The sequence below is a fragment of the Chiloscyllium plagiosum genome, unplaced genomic scaffold (genome assembly GCF_037043375.1).
Source record: "Chiloscyllium plagiosum isolate Xiang-an unplaced genomic scaffold, Cpla_swu_hap1 HiC_scaffold_43, whole genome shotgun sequence".
NCBI classification, from domain to species: Eukaryota; Metazoa; Chordata; class Chondrichthyes; order Orectolobiformes; family Hemiscylliidae; genus Chiloscyllium; species Chiloscyllium plagiosum.
Genome location: NW_028270181.1, coordinates 6892347 through 6910368, shown reverse-complemented (window position 1 = coordinate 6910368; position 18022 = coordinate 6892347). Strand labels below are relative to the sequence as shown.

The following is an 18022-nucleotide window of genomic DNA, read 5'->3' as shown; positions in this document are numbered from 1 at the left end:
TTCATTGCTCAGTCCTTTGCGTTTAAGGAGTTGAGAAGTCATGCTGAGGTTGTACAGGACATTGGTGAGGCCTCTTCTGGAATACTGTATCCAGTTCTGGTCACACAGTTATAGCAAGGATATTTTTAAACTGGAGAGAGTTCAGAAGAGATGTGCCAGGATGTTGCTGGGTGTGGAAGATTTGAGTTATAAAGAAAGGCTGGATAGGCTGGGACTTCTTTCACTGCAGCGTACAAGGATGAGAGACGACCTGATGGAAGTTTATAAAATAATGAGGGGTACAGACAGAGTTAACGGTAGTTGTTTTTCCCGAGGGTGGGGGATTTCAAGACTATGGAGCATGGTTTTAAGGTGAGAGGAGAGAGATTTTAAAAAGGACAGGATGGGGCAAATCGTTTACATTGAGGGTGGTTCATGTGTGGAATGAACATCCTGAGCAAGTGGTGGACGTGGGCGCAATTGCGACATTTAAAACATATTTAGATAAGTTCATGAATAGCAAGGGTTTGGAGGGATATAGACCAGGAGCAGGCAGGTGGGACTAGCTTAGTTTGGGATTATGGTCAGCATGGACCAAAGGGTCTGTTTCTGTGTTGTATGACTATGACTGAAGGACAAATGATGCTGTGGAATACTTAATACATACTGCACAAAAGGCAGATGACAGCTTGGCTTAAACCTTCTTCTGACATCTTGCAAACATGTTGAGGCAAATAACTCAGCAACCTGTCTGAAGTAACTGCCAGCTGAGGAAATAGATATTGGTCAGGACACCAGTGAGCACTCGACTGTTTATCTTTAGAGCAGAGCTGTGGAATCCATTATATTCACCCCAATGCGAGGCAGGGTCTCGCTTAGCCTAACTAAAGCTGAAACCAACACAAGTAATGCTTCAAAATCCGTATGACTCTTCTTCAGAAATTCTGTTTATCTCTCTCTCCCACAAATGCAGCCAGACCTGCTGAGTTTATCCAGCATTCTCCGTGCTCATTTCAAGTTTCCAACATCTGCAAGATTTTGCCTTTAACTAGAAACAGTTAACACCCTGCCCAAAAATGGTACAAACACAGAGTGTTGGAGAAACTCAGCAGGTCTGGCTGCATCTGTGGACAGAGGGGGAGAGAAAGAGAGAGAGAGGGAGAGAGAGAGAGGGAGACAGAGAGGGAGAGACAGAGAGGGAGACAGAGAGGGAGACAGAGAGATAAACAGAATTTCTGAAGAAGAGTTATACAGTACTGGAAAAAATAGCTCTGTTTATCACTGCACAGATGGTTACATACACAGAATGTTGCATATTTCTGTATCCCACAATTAAATCTCACATCTTCCTGTGTTAAGGAGAATCAGCCCAGCTTCATTGTTCTGCAATTGGCTCAGAGTCTGAGTCTGCTCCAACCATACCATGAGGTATTGAGCACGGGGTTGGCACATCGTGAACCCATGACCTTGCTGAACACTCTCTAACCTCGAATATCCTTAACCTCGAATGACACTCTGGATAAACATGCAAGGCTCACCAACATCTTGAACAAGCAACATTAAAGATGTTTGGCAGCCCTAATTAAACACAAGGTCTGGTGTTTCACTTGTGCGTGCTCCAGTAAGGGAGTTTATTACAGAATCAGTCCACTCATACAATGACAAAACACTGCACTGAGGTGGCAAGGTTGTTTGGTGGTTTCATTTGACCGAAGGTCAGAGCTGAGATCAGGCGAGGCTGCAGGTGGTGGCCGGATCACCCACATCATCTCTCTGTCGGAAAGGAACACTGACGACCTCATTTCAACAGAACAGCTGCCTGTCACCTGAAGCTACACACTCAGGGGATGTCAATTTTCATCCCTTTATTGGACCAAATGGCAGGAGTTCAAAACGACAAACCCCTGGAGGGCTCTTCAAGTTAGACAGAGTGATTAGGTCTCTCAAACAACTGAGGACTAATAATGAAAATATAAGCAGCTGGCTATTGATCCATTGACTGGCTCATTAGTGTCTCCTTATACCACGTGTCAATCTCCTGCACCATGTGGGGAACCAGACTAAGTAGGGTTAGATCTGAGGGCTATGAGGACTGAGGCACCAAAGTGTACCTGCTATCATGCACTAAGGGCATGACTAACTTTGACTGCTGTTATGAAACAAGTTACAATCAATCAACTGCCCATTATACATCTCTCCCTAATTTTAGAGTCATTCAGCTTGGAAATTGACTCTTTGGTCCAACCAGTCCATGCTAAACATAATTCCAAACCAAACTAGTCCTACCTGCCGGTGCTTGGCCCACATCCCACCAAACATTTCTTATTCATGTACTTCTCAAAGTACCTTTTACATGCTGTAATTGTACTCACATCCACACTTCCTCTGACAGTTCATTCCACACGTGAGCCACTTATGTTAAAAAAATTGCCCCTCATTTTTTTTTATGTAATCTATCTCCTCTCACCTTAAAAATATGCCTCCTAGTCTTCAAATACCCCACTCCAAATAAATTTCCTCTGAACCTTCTCCAGCTTAATAATATCCTTCCTCAACAGAAATGGACACCATACTCCAGAACAGGCCTCAATAATGTCCTGTACAATCTCAGCATAATGTCCCAACTCTTATACTCAAAGGCACACTTACTTAAATTTATATTTACTTAAATCACTTAAATATTGCTTACAGTAGTCTAGAAGTTTCTTTGTCTCGGGCTCAGCAGAACTAGGATATGAGAAATAGACTATGCAAGACCAAAACGTGTGGCACCAGAAAAGTACAGCAGGTCAGGCAGCATTCGAGGAGCAGGAGAGTCAACACTTCCTCAGATGCTGCCTGACCTGCTGTGTTTTTCTGGCACCCTACTTTTTGACTCTGATCTCCAGCAAATGCAGTCCTCACTTTCGCCTAGACTATGCAAGGCACAAACTGTGCTACCAGCTTACACTGGAAAGCAGGTAAAGACCATCAACTGGGCTCACAGTATGGGGCATTTGTCAATGCTGCAAGCTACATTCATAATTACTCAGAATCTGTTTTACAGGAGCAATACAAATTTGTATATGTGTATTACACCATTTTTTTCAAGAAAAGTTTAATGGAGACAGCCAAACACATCTCATGGCAATCCCCTGACCAATCAGAATCTACCGGCTTGTCTAAGGTTTAAGATCGACAGTTAACTGTACTTGCTGCACCTGCAATCAGCACCCTCTTCTCATTCTGTATAAAATGGTGTTTCTTTTCTCAAGCTTGCCCCTTGTGTCCTAGTTCTGATGAATGCAAGATTAAAAGATCCATAGTTTCCTTTTGACAATTCTTAAGTTCTATGCTGCTAAGCATTCACCCGATACTGCTACAATCCAGCTGGTGTTATTACTAGACACATCAGATCCCAGAATGAAACCTGGCTTGATAGATCATGTTTTATTGCTTAACTTAAAGTGGCAGTCTCTCACTGAAACACAAGCACACAAAGCTGCAAATTTGCTTTTAACAACAAAAACAAAGTTTATTACTCAAATTCCGAAAGGAACCATTTGGAAAGCTCTTCACTTTAGTTTGCATAAGCCCTGGTTGTAGTTAGATGTAAAGGCATAGTTTCTCCTGAAATAAGGAGAAAATTTAAAACCAGTGGGGAACAGTTTACCTCAGGGCAAGGATTTTGTTTTGAAGTTCCAGATCAGAAGTGTTTGGTTAGAATTCTGCAGGAATTATTTGAGGCAGAGAAAATCTCACTCTAAGTTCAGTTGTGTGACTAATCAAGTAAAAGGCTACAAAACTCTCAATAATGCAAATTAAAAGAAGCAGTAAAATCAGACCCAGAAATGGGAAAGAGAAGGGCAGCTTCTGGTGTTTCAGCATAATGAAATGAGGGTGTTGGCAAAGATGAAATTGTACTTTACCGTCATTTCAAAATATTTTAAATTGTGTTGCACTGAAGTAGTTTGGTTCATTCCATTTTTTTTCTACTCCTTCTGTATAATAAACTGTTGTTCTTTTGTTAAAACAAAATCTGTAGCCTTGATGTTTGTGTTTCAGTGAAAAACCACATTGTGAGGTATAAACAAAACAAACTGTAATCCATGATGCCAGCTTTCAGTCTGGGATTTCAGCTGGGATTGCAACAATGGAAACATCAATTCCAAAACACAGCGTATATTAATGCAGGCAACTTATTACATTCAAACCTTCCTGACCTGGTAGTGCTGCCTGTCAGCTAAAGCTTTAAGGAGTCTGAACTTTATAATCATGCATTTCAACTAGTTTTTGCATAATTTGCTGATTATTCTGGATACAGAATTAATCATAGAGTCATCGATGTCTACACCACAGAAGGAGGCCCTTTGGCCCATTGTCTCTGTGCTAGTCGAAAACAACCACTTAATGATGTAAATCCCATTTTCCAGCACTTGGCCTATAGCCTTGTGTGCTTTGGCATTGGAAGAGCACACCTCAATACTTCTTCAATGTGCTGACAGTTTCTGCCTCTCCCACCCTTACAGGCAGTGAGTTCCAGGTTCCCACCCTCTGTGGGGAAAATGTTTTCCTCACATCTCTACTAAACCTATGGTGGAAAGTCCATTTACTCTTTCTTCACACAAGGGAACTATTTTGGTTAAAAAAAAGCATGCTTTGTATCAGTTTAACTGTGAGAATAATTCAGGAAAAAAAAAGTCCCCCCCCCCCCCCCCCCCCATTTATCTCTCCACCCTGGAGGCTCTCTGCCTCTATTCCTGATGAAGGGCTTTTGCCCGAAACGTCGATTTTCCTGCTCCTCGGATGCTGCCTGACCTGCTGTGCTTTTCCAGCAGCACTCTGATCTAAACTCTGGTTTCCAGCATCTGCAGTCCTCACTTTTGCTTATTATTTGTATTTTATCATGAGAGAGCAGAACAGAGAGGGAATACGCACACAAACGTGGCAATGGATCCATTTTGATGGCAACAATTTTAACAGAAGATTGCATTATTGTCACATTGTGCTGTAATTCACATCAGTGCTTCATGACAATGATAAGTTCTTGATCTTGCTGCCCGTGGTTGTCTTTAAGTGGATATTGGGTTTTAGAGTCATCATGCTGTACAACATGGAAACAGACCCTTCCATCCAACTCATCCATGCTGACCGGATATCCTAAATTAATCTAGTCCCATTTGCAGCATTTGGCCCATTTCCCTCTAAACCCTTCCTATTCATTCAGATGCATTTAAAATGATGTAATTGTACCAGCCTCCACAAGTTCCTCTGGCAGCTCATTCCATAAACGTACCACCGTGTGTGTGAAAAAGTTGCCCCTTAGGTCCCTTTTATATCTTTCCCCTCTCACCCTAAACCTATGCCCTCTTGTTCTGGACTCTCCGACCCCAGGGAAAAGACCTTGACTATTCACCCTATTCATGCATGATTTTATAAACCTCTGGAAAGTCAACCCTCAGCCAAAAAACATTGGCAGATACACACAACCCAACCTGAACAAATCCGCTGGAAATATTAAAGGATAATCTCGACTGCCCCATGTATTCCCATGCCTGCTATCCAGCAAAACAAGGGAGTTCTGAAGAAATAACATCACCCAGAGAGTGCTTAGAGTATGGGATTTGATGCCTCAAAGAGTTTTTGTTGTAATTGGCATTGATGAGTTGAAAGGGAAACTCGAGAGATACATGACGAAGAAATACAAGGATATGTTGATAAGGTGAGCTGAAGAGGGTGGGCATGAGGAACATGAGCTCTGTTGTAGAACTGGAATCAGTAATAATTAACATGAAGCCATGGGATGCCTGTAAAAAACCATGAAAAGCATCTGTATGCCCTTCAGGGAAGGAAATCCACCACCTTTACTTGGTCTGGCCAATGTGTGAGACCAGGCTAACAGCACTGTGGCTGACTCTTCACCACCATTTGAAATGGTGCCTCAACCCAATTATCATTGTGACCTTCTTGGGGGTAGTTTTGATGGTCAATAAACAACATGATGAAAACATAAAGTCAGGTCAAATGGCTTGTTTCTCGGCTTTGACCACCTTTGGGTTGACTTCAATGCTCTTTAATCTTGTCACTCCTCTCACCAGCACAGCCATCTCCCCCTGACTGGCCAATGCCCATTTTTCACACACAGAAATAACGAGCTAAAACAAAAATGTCTGGCATTTATTGCGCAGAACAGACAGATGGTCAGAGAGCAACTGCCGAGTGTGGTGATTCAGCTATGTACTGGCCCCACACCAAACTGGGACTGCAAACTGGTGTATGACTTCACCTCCACCATCTGCTCTTCCACAAAAAGCAACTGGAAACAGAAACCAAAACAAACTGAATAGTCCATTTGATACAGTTCAGAAACCCACAGCCTAATGCTAGTCAGTGGAATCACCACTACACCACCCCCGATGGGCTAGTTACATGGAGTAGGTAGAGGTTGGATTGTCAGAAGCAAGTGTTCATGAAAGGGAAAAAGGCTGATTGGCTCACTAAATTGCTTCCTTCTAGTAATTTAGTTGATCCAGCCTATCATTAAAACAGATGATCTGACAATGTATCGCACTGCTATGTGTGGGAGGTCGCTGTGTACAAAATTAGCTGCTGCATTTCCTATACGACTCCTCTCTACAAAGTATTCAATTGGCCACAAAGTGCTTTGGGACTTTCAGAGGTCATGAAAAGTTCAAAATGAATGCCCATGTTTTGGATCACTCACTTGTAACCTGAACAGTCAAAACCTTAGTCCCCATTCTTCACAGGAATGGGGCAGTGTTGTTATGGACCAGGCCAGACTCCCTCAGAATATTTCAAATAAAAGGTAGCCCAACCCTAACTTTACTGGTTTTCCAAGCAGGTGTGAAGTGGATATTCCAGGAGTGATGCAGCACTTAGTTTTAAACAAAACAATTTATTTGCAAGATTACCGAATGAAACACAAACAAAAGCAAACAGTATATGGAATAGCTTAACCTCTAAAGACCCAACAGATTATTCCAACTAAATGATGCTGTTCCAAATTCCTGCAACAATCCCCACAAACACACCATGGCAAGAAAGGTAAAATCAAACCCTGGGTCTTACATGAGAGAGAGAGGGAGATAACACAGAGATTCAGCATAGAGCATCCTCCTCCATGGAGCTGTTTCATTGACCAGCAGCCTCCAAACTGACTGACTGCTTACTCTGAACAGCCAGACTGCTAAAACCCAAACCAAACCAGAGAAAAGCTGAGCTGGGAGAACTGGCCACTCCCCTTTCATTGCACAAGTGTTTTTTTTTTAAACTTAAAGCTTCTTCAAGTAGATCAAGCTTGACAATCAGGAACCTGTGTCTTGTCAGACATTTTTGAAAGAAACCAAAGACAATACAACCTTGTTAAAGAAGCAGCATCATCACACTGTTGTTCTATGAATCGTGCTGCAAGATATGCCCCTCGGCTGATAGCTGCCCATGGTCTGCATTTCAACAGAATGCTCATACATTTGAAACGGTGGATGAGGTTAGAATTGCTAACATTCTTAAAACATTTGCCCATGGGATGTAGACATCACTGGCAGGGCCAGCATTTATTACCCATTCTTCATTTTCATGGTTAAGAGTCAACCACACTGCTGTGGCTCTGTAGTCATATGTCAGCCAGACTAGGTAAGGTGTGGCAGATTTCCTTTCTGAAAGCACATCAGAGAACCAAACGTGTTTTACAATAAACAACGCAATACCACTGTTAGACAAGCTTTTTCAATTCAGATTTCTTCTGAATTCAAATTTGAACCATCTGCCATAGTGGGATTCCAATCCACATTCCCACTGGGGTTTCCGATTATGAGCCGAGTGACATTACCACAATGCCACTTCCTCCACACTCTAGACGGAGGTATGGCTGGGAGTGCTTTATTGCAAACCCTCCTCCCCCAAACTCCCAGCTCCATCAGCCTCAGGTCTCTATCTCCAAATCTTATTATAACTCTCTTACATTTTTGGAGAAGAGATAGAGAGAGAGAGAGAGTTGATCATAATTCATGTCGATTTTTAAAAGCATTCAATCAGGGTAAACTAATAGATGAGCATAATGCAAAGTTAAGAAACTGCTGAATCAAGGGAAAAAAATGACAGAACAGTGTGTTCACTTGCTTCGAGACTGTATTGTAGAAATATAGGGCAACTATTCCAAGTCAGTATTTAACAGGCATGCAACAAATTCTAGGAGATTAGATTAGATTCAATTAGATTCCCTACAGTATGGAATCAACAAGTCCACACCAATCCTCCAAAGAGTAACCCACCCCCCTCTGACTAATGCACCTAACACTATGGACAATTTAGCATGGTCAATTCACCTAACCTGCACATTTTTGGACTGTGGGAGGAAACCAGAGCACATGGAGGAAACCCACGCAGACACAGGGAGAATGTGCAAACTGCACACAGTCAGTCGCCCAAGGCTGGAATCGAACCTGGGACCCTGACGCTGTGAGATGATGAAAACACAGATTCTGCAAATAGTTGGCAAATACAGATCATATCAAGAGGCTGCCAACATAAGATAGTCATCAAGAAATCTAATATAACATTCAAAAGAATCTTCTTGACTCAGAGAGTGAGAATGTGGAAATTGCTATCACAAGTAATGGCTGAAGTGAAAAAGTATAGACATACCTCAGAGGAAACTAGACAAAGTGTATGACAGAGAGGTGAACGGAAAGCTAAGAGGGAAGTGGGAGAATGCTTGAGTGGACCACACACACTGACATGAACCGGTGGGATTGGCTGGTCTGTTTCTGCACCATTTATCTGATGTAATACTAAACAATCATGAAAACCACATGGAATCATAGAAAATTGGAGCAGAGGTAGGCCATTCAGCCCTTCGAGTCTGCTTTGCCATTCCATATGATCACCCAACTCAATAGTCTGTTCCTGCTTCATCCCCATATCCTTTGATCCTTTTAGCCCAAAGTGCTATAACCAAACTCTTTCGTGAAATCGGACAATGTTTTGTGGTAGTGAATTCCACAGGCTCATCATTCTTTAGGTGAAGATATTTCTCCTCATTTCAGTCCTAAATAGTTTATCCAGTGTCCTTAGATTGTGATCTCTGGTTCTGGACTCTCTCATCGCTGGGAACATAAAAGAAATTATTTTCTAATTTATCTTCAGTGCCTTGTTAATTTTTCTGCATTGTTGTTTGGGGTTTCTCGTGCCTAGCTGACTAATGTCCAATTGATTGGAGGGTCCAGAACACCTCCAGTTTAGTTGCTTGTCAGAAGCAGGTGAGACCATCATTGTAGCACTGAAATTGGGATCTCATCCAGTCATCAGGACCCAAAGATTATTTTGGTCAAAATGGTCAAAGTTAGCAGCAGCATTTGGCAGGATCTGGGCTAATTATACATCTGACAGAAAAAAGAACAGTATTAGTACCGTTAAGTGTTTATACAGGCAGTCCTCAGGTTGCAAACTGTTTCTGTTTGAAGCTGTCACAAGTCAATTTGTATTCAAGTCGAAACGCAATTTAGAAGAATACAAAGTAGCCGTGTGTAAATATGAGGAAACGGACTACTGTGGATCTTTAAGTTACACACCTTTATGGGATCGCGTTCGTAAGTGTGAGTGCTCATAAGTCAGACATTTGTAAATTGGGGACCCCTTAACATAACATGCAAAAGGAACGTTTAATTGTCGCAGTCTTTCCCCCCTGCTGCCAATTCAATGGAAGTTATTCCCCTTATCAAAATGATCGAGATGTAACAATCAATTTCACAATCATAGAGAACAGGAGCAGAGTGAGGTCAATGTGATCATGTTACAATGCAATTACTAACCATTTATCGGGGAGTGTATTATAGATGCATGGCTGTGAGCTTTCGATTTGATCTTTTACAGTGCATATAAAACTTCTAATCATGGGAGTGTAGCAGTGAAGTGATGTCAGGAAGATTTTAACTCCATTGAGGAAACAGTGCTATCCTTGGAGAGGTGGTGGCCAAGTGAAACTGTGATGGGACTAGAAATCCAGAACATCCAGGCTAATACTTTGGAAATATAGGTTCGAATCTCACCACAGCAGATGATGGAATTTGTAATCAATAAAAATCTGGAGTTAGTTACTACTCTAACAGCGATCATGTAACTGTTGGGTTGATTGCTGTAAAAACCCAGTTAGCCCTTTGGGGCAGGAAATTGGCCATCCTTACCAGGTCTGGCTTAACTTTGACTCCAGACCCACAGCAATGTCGACGCAGTATACTGGCCACTGCAATGAACAACAAGCAACTGGAAGCAGTGGTAATGAAGTCAAATAAATTCCAGAAGATACTGTACAGCAGTGATTCATAGGAGGCTCCACAGCCCTGAGGATGTCAGCAAGAAAGGTTGTCTGCAAATCAATGTCCCATCTGGTCAAATATACCCACAGCCGGCACCTGATCTATAAGCCTTTATGTAAACCTTCCACAGCAATGTGGCGAGGTTAAAGGTCCTCTGAAATGTCTCTTAGCCAACACACAAAATTCCAACTTTCTCATTGAAGTGAGATGTTTTCATTGCTGAGGTTAGCTTAGTCTAAAACCTAAACCTAAACTGATTCTTTATAACAGAAGAAACCTCTCTCTTTATTTATGTGGAGCATTACTTAAAATCTATTGATTTCCCTCGTTGGCAATTAGGTCAGTCACTGGAAACCAGGAGCTTTATGATAAATCCCTTTTTAAAGAAACATAGTTCTTTGCAAAATCAAGATAAAATATAAGGGTTTTCTCTCCACATGTACAGGGGCCATCGTGTCGATAATTCCAGATCTTGGTCCAGAGTGGGCCAAGGGTGACCCTGTATTAACCAGAGGGTGATTGCTCTCTGGCTGGACTGGTGATGAGTACAATCCCATTATAGACATAGACATAGACATAGAACAATACAGCACAGAACAGGCCCTTTGGCCCACGATGTTGTGCCGAACATTTGTCCTAGCTTAAGCACCCATCCATGTACCTATCCAATTGCCGCTTAAAGGTCACCAAAGATTCTGACTCTACCACTCCCACAGGCAGTGCATTCCATGCCCCCACCACTCTCTGGGTAAAGAACCCACCCCTGACATCTCCCCTATACCTTCCACCCTACACCTTAAATTTATGTCCCCTTGTAACACTCTGTTGTACCCGGGGAAAAAGTTTCTGTCTACTCTATCTACTCCTCTGATCATCTTATAAACCTCTATCAAGTCACCCCTCATCCTTCGCCGTTCCAACGAGAAAAGGCCTAGCACTCTCAATCTATCCTTGTACGACCTATTCTCCATTCCAGGCAACATCCTGGTAAATCTTCTCTGCACCCTCTCCAAAGCTTCCACATCTTTCCTAAAGTGAGGCGACCAGAACTGCACACAGTACTCCAAATGTGGCCAACCAAAGTCCTGTACAGTTGCAACATCACTTCACGACTCTTGAATTCAATCCCTCTGCTAATGAACGCTAATACACCATAGGCATTCTTACAAGCTCTATCCACCTGAGTGGCAACTTTCAAAGATCTATGAACATAGACCGCAAGATCCCTCTGTTCCTCCACCTCACTAAGAACCCTACCGTTAACCCTGTATTCTGCATTCTTATTTGTCTTTCCAAAATGGGACAACCTCACACTTGGCAGGGTTGAACTCCATCTGCCACTCCTCAGCCCAGCTCTGCATCATATCTAAGTCCCTTTGCAGCCGACAACAGCCCTCCTCACTATCCACAACTCCACCAATCTTCGTATCATCTGCAAATTTACTGACCCACCCTTCGACTCCCTCATCCAAGTCATTAATAAAAATTACAAACTGCAGAGGACCCAGAACTGATCCCTGCGGAACTCCACTTGTAACTGGGCTCCAGGCTGAATATTTACCATCTACCACCACTCTCTGACATCAACCGGTTAGCCAGTTTTCTATCCAATTGGCCAAATTTCCTCTATCCCATGCCTCCTGACTTCCTGCATAAGCTTACCATGGGGAACCTTATCAAATGCCTTACTAAAATCCATGTATACTACATCCACTGCTCTACCCTCATCCACATGCTTGGTCACCTCCTCAAAGAATTCAATAAGACTTGTAAGGCAAGACCTCCCCTTCACAAATCCGTGCTGGCTGTCCCTAATCAAGCAGTGTCTTTCCAGATACTCATAAATCCTATCCCTCAGTAGCCTTTCCATTACTTTACCTACATGTTGTGTGAAGAAACTTGAAATTTTCCCATGAGAGACAGAAGTTCCCTTAAAGGTTCCATGAGCAGCTCTCAGTAAATTATGCACTTAGCAGCTCGGACTAATGTAGAGCTCTAATGTCTCTGCAAGAGCAACATTTAGCAAAAGCAGCTGGAAGTCAGTCTTATTCCAACCTCGCATTTCTGGACAATATTTAGTTGCAGTCAGAACTAGTGGCGATACAACCCTACTTTCACCCCCTTTGCACACCATCCACCCCCAGGGATGCACTCAGCCTTGTATCTCCTGACTCGATTTTGTTTTGTCATTGAGTAACTTGAGAAGGGAGCGTGGAACTGCAGTGACATTTTGAAAACATAATGTGCCACAGAACAGAATGCCTGAAGGCTGACTGAACATAATTAAGTAATGCTTCATTACCCATGCTAGGCTGCAAACCTAACCCATTGCACATTCACAGACATGGGTCCAACAAGTGGGAGTCGAAGAGAACTAAACAAAATATTTGTCAACAACAACTTGAACCTGCATAGCACCTTTAAGATCATATCGTGTGGTTTCACAGGAATGGCACTGTCAAACATTGATATTTAACATTCAAAGCAGGTGACACAAGAACAGGTAATCCTGGAATCCTAGCACTGCTGCCTCACAGCGCCAGGGACGCAGATTCAATTCCAGCCTCAGGCAACTGTCTGTGTGGAGTTTGCACGTTCTCCCTGTGTCTGTGTGGATTTCCTCCGGGTGCTCCAGTTTCCTCCCATTGTGGTTGTGTTAACTTGCTCCATAGTGTCCAGGGATGTGTGGGCTAGCCTTGGGAAATGCAGGGTTATGGGGATAGGACATGGGGTGGGTCTGGGTGGTTTGCTCTTCAGAGGGTTGGTGTGGACTCAATGGGCTGAATGGCTTGCTTCCCCACTGTAGGGATTCTATGAATAGAATAACAATTTACTGTCACTTGTATTTGTGAAAAATATAGCGAGATGTTATGAGTCACCACAATTAGGTATCATTTTAATTACATAAATTATAAAAAGAAATAATTGAGACAAAGTTAGAACAAAGTTCACCTTTTGATTCCACCAAGGTTTCTGGGTTTATGGAGTGACTATGGAACACTGCCACTGAAGCTGCTCCTGAGAGGGCCAAAGCATTCTTCATGATGCCACTGCCGAAGCTGACATAGCAGGGAGGGACAGACCGGACCCACCAAGTCTCCGATACTGAAGCTGTTGCCCAAGCCATTGCTGGTGCATTCAGTGGTTTAGGAAGGCAGCTCACCACCACCTTCTCCAGGGTAACTAAGGACGGGTAATAAATGTTGGCCCAATCAGAAATTCCCACATCCCACTATTGCATTAAAAAAAAAGGTTGATCCCAAAGCCAGGTTTTACACCGCGTCTCAGAGAAGGGAGAAGGAACAAACTGCAAAACGTAGGCCCTGATTGGCTGAAGGCACAGCCACCAATCCCAGGGCAATGAACACTGGGGATAAGGGCCAGAACTGTGGAGGGCCAAAGTTCAGACAGGGTTCGAAGGTTTGAGGAACTTATGGTCAGAGACAGCTGAGGTGATGGAGGGACTTGGACACGAGGATTAGAAATTTTCAAATTGGGAGCTTGCCGGATCAGGAATCAACATGGGTCAGCAAGCACACGGGTGACAAACAAATTGGGGTTTGCAAGGCAAAGATTTGGAAGCGCTGAAGTTAATGGAGATGAGCCTGAACTTTTTAAGCTCGTGCTCTTTTCTCTTCCTTGTTGCACCTTAAACCTGTGATGAAGAGGATGCTATTCCTGATGAAGAGAATGCAATGGGTGCAATGGAAGCAGAATGATACTTTCCTTACAACCTGTAAAACCTCAGCAACCTGAAAGGTTAATTGTATTCCTCTTTTCACAAATGCTGAAAGGCTTGCTGAATATTGCCTGCATTTCCTCAATCATTCTTTCACATTTTCCCAACTACAAAGCCCAGCTTAAAAAACACATAATACTTTATTGAGGAGGAAGAGGCAGATGAAGGCGCAGTTGAAAATGTGATGCAGGAAGGAGCATTTTAGATTCCTGGGACAACGGAATTGGCTCTCAGGAAGATAATAAACAGACAATCCGATAGGACTGAGTGGCAGGTGTTTTGCTAGTGCTTGTGGGAGGGTTTTTAAACTAATTTGGCAGGAAGTATGGGAAGCAAGAGAGAATGTTAGAGGGCAACATCAGAATGCACAAAATATTTGGAGACAAAAAGCACTAGTATAGAGAATAGATAAAGTTGCAATGAGAGAGAAAGTAATGAAGTCTAAATCAAGGTTTATTGCACATGTATGTGAACACACAGTGTATAGTAAATAAGCCTGGGGAGTTATAGGCATCAATTGCCATGTGGAAATACAATGCTGAGAGGTTTTAACAGAGGCCTGACTCAAGGAAGGGCAGGACTGGATGTTAAATATTCCCAGGATCAAAGTTTTCAGAAAAGATAGGAATAGAAGGAAAAGAAGAAGGTGGCAGGTTAAGGATAGCAGCTCAGAGTGGGAGAAAGATGAGGTTTCAATGGGTTGAAAGACTGACTGAAGTTACAGAACAAAAAGGATGAATTTTCCTCCTTTGTGGAGTCTATGTAACACCAGTTGGAACGATGCAGGGGTACACAAATCTGTAGGGAAACTACAGAGCCAACATTACAAAGAGGCTATAATTGAGGACTTTAACTACTTGAATATAGATTATGAGAATGGCAACATAATGTGTGGAGAGAGGCAAACGTTCCCAGATGAGTTCAGCTTTTTAATCCATTTCATTACAAAGTTGGATTTTCACTTCACTGTGAAACAGAGACCTGACAATTTAGAAAGTCATTGCTTTAACTCCCAATAAAACTCAATGGAACAGGTTATGGGGAAGGAAGCACCATCAGCAACCATTTCATTAGAAATTAGAACTAACAGTACTACTGGTACAACAGGAGGCCATTACAGGCAGCTTGTGTGAAAAGAAAACTGTTTAAATGACTTAAAGTTTAATGTGTCCATGGAGATGCATAAATATTTCATTACATGTTATTTCACAGTTGTAATAAATTTGCTCGTCTTTTGTGGCCATAAGCACAAGTGATAGAATACCCTTATCTTAAAGGGTATGCAATTTAAAGAAAACATTGCTATTAACTGAGAGAGGATTGCTTGCCAGCAAGAGGACTTTGCTCATACACAGTGGAATCAGCTCCTTAACATTGACATGAACCCAAATGCAGTTCAACCCTTCAACTAAGGACCGTGTTCGAAAACTCAACAGTCCCTCATTCCTGCACTAGACATTCAGCCTGGATTACATGGTCAAGTACTACATAGGGACTTAAACTCATTTACTACCGCATTTCTGTTTCAGTTCAATAGAAATTATAGCTTTCTTGGGCCAGTGCAGCCTGCGTTCCTCACGCCTGGTTTCCTTCCAAAGTTTAGCAATGCTCCCAATGTTGGTGAGTGGGTACATTTTATCATTAAAGTCACTATTTGGTTTCTTGTAGTACAGCTGTTTTGTATGCTTTGATCAACTACACCTACTTAGATGTAGAGAAAATGTTTCTTCATGTGGGTCAATCTGGACGAAGGGGGTCATAGTTTTAGGGTAAGGGGCAGCAAATTTAAAACAGGGATGAGGTGAAAATTACTTTTCTCTGCAAGGGTTGTGATTCTGTGGAATTCACTCTCCCAAAGTGTGATTGATGCTGGGATATTAAGTAAATTTAAGGAGGAGATAGATTTTTATTGAGTAATGGGCTGAGGGGATATGGAGAGTGGGTGGGAATTTGGAGTTGAGGCTGAAATGAGATCAGCCATGACTGTACTGAATAGCACAGCAGGCTCAAAGGGCTGAATGGCCTGCTCCTGTTCCTAATTCTTATGTTCTTCTCAAATGAGATAAACCCTGTTAGCTGCGAACTTTGCTCAGTGTAAGATATCACAGCCTTCTTAATAACAAGGAGCACGGATTTTATAAACAGCAGAGTAAGATATTTGACTGCACATTCCTGATGAAGGGTTTATGCCAGAAACATCACCTCTCCTGTTCCTCGGATGCTGCTTGACCGGCTGTGCTTTTCCACTCTTGCACTTCTTGACTCTGACTCTCCTCCTCGTATTTGGGTGAAGATCCAGATAGGAGCACAATTTCATACTATTAGTTCCAAATTACAAACATCAATTCCTCATATTTTATTAGCTCTGTGTATGCTTTAAAACCAATGAAATCTTTGTGCCCTGAGCTACAGTTCTCTGTCCAGGTCAGAAATGAAGCAATCATCGCTTAAAATATATCAACTTTGGTGAAGTCAGTAAATTCAAAACGGGAATTGAACACTTGAATGTTGGTGATGCTGAAATTTACATTTTAAAATTAAACAGAAATATTGAACCATGTAAAACACAATGTACCCAAAACTCTGTTGGCCCTATCCCCAACTTGCATGGGTTGTGCAGACTAACCTACTCGCTCTCCTGCACCCACTGAAATACACGGCACCTGGTGCAGCACTGCCTCGATTTTAAACTAATTGTGCCTGCTTTCAAAACCTTCCAGGCCTTGCCCCTCCCTATCTCTGAAACCTCTGGGATCTCGGCCAAACTTGGGCTCTATACAATTCATATGTTTTACTGTTAGTGGCCATGCCTTCAGCTAAGTCCTAAACCTCTGGAATTCCTTCCCTTTACCTCCCACTCCTCTTCCCTGCTATCTCTCCCCCCTCTTTTCAGATGTTCCTTAAAATGTAGCCGTGGTTCCCATGAAGGACTCTCCTTTCCAACCTCTCCCTTCACCTGATCCTCAGGTTACACCATCACCAGTTGTCTAGCTCTCTTTCTCTCTGATTCATGAGAGTGTACCCCGAAGGTCCAGTGGGACTATGACAGCTTTACCTGTTACAACATGTTTTCTATTTTTTTGGGGGGCACCTGTCATCTCCTTACATAGTTTTTGTATTTCTGTGATGGTCCCTGGGACGCTTTGCTACATTAAAAGATGCTATTAGGATGCAAGTTGTTATTGCTATTGAAGAATTTCTTTAAGACTTCAGTGTTAAACTCTGTGAGAATCAGACTCTGGGTCGCTGGGTTAAAATCTAGAAATTCCTTCCCAAATGGCATTGTGGGTAAACCTACAGTACACGGACCACAGCGGTTCAAGAAGGAAGCTCACCATCACCTTTCTCTGGGGCAACTGGGGACGGGCAATAAATGCTGTCCAGCCAGTGACACCCTCATCCCAAGAGTGGATAAAAAAGACTGCCATGTGAAATAACTCCACAGAGACTGGTATCCCGTCACCAAATCACCCTTTAATTACATGTGCATAACACAACACACTGACCTCGCTCCCTCAGCACCAACTCCCAGAGAGAGCAGAACCCCTAACACTCCTGTTTATATCTGTCAGCCAGGGCTCCCTGATTGGACTAGGTTAACAGCCCCAGTCAGGGAACTCCTATTCTATGAGTTCCATCTGCCTGATATTGTTCTGATCACTACACCATGCCTAACCAAGCCTTTGGGAGACAGACTGCTACTTTAAAATCTTGAAGAACATAAGAGGTTGGACAAACTTATTCTTTTTAACTTATCAAACTACAATATGTTCTGCAGTGAGAGAAATGTTTCACAAAAATAATGACAAACAAATGACACAATAGCCAGTTGATGATGACATCTTAGTCTTACCCTCTGACTGTCAAACCAAGCCTCAGTTTGTCAGTACAGCGCAAGAGCGACAGCCAATGGGCATTGAACTTTTCTGATAATGATCTTCATTTTGCAGATGCGCAAACAGGATGCAGAATGCAGCACACAATCTGTCAC

The 18022-nt window shown here is 42.6% G+C and overlaps 1 protein-coding gene across 2 annotated transcripts in view; it reads right to left on the bottom strand.

Annotated features, from left to right (window-relative positions):
• Positions 1-18022, bottom strand: part of LOC148137427 (cadherin-23-like) — a 434955-nt gene that overhangs the window by 71961 nt on the left and 344972 nt on the right. Inside the window, exon 14 of one of the 2 annotated variants that reach the window (XM_087982497.1) lies at positions 12699-13103. The exons of the other annotated variant lie outside the window; for it this stretch is intronic. Within the exon in view, the coding sequence (XP_087838623.1) occupies positions 13065-13103 (39 nt within the window). The 3' untranslated portion in view covers positions 12699-13064. Of the gene's footprint in view, positions 1-12698; positions 13104-18022 lie in introns of those variants that run through there. 2 annotated transcript variants of the gene reach the window in all.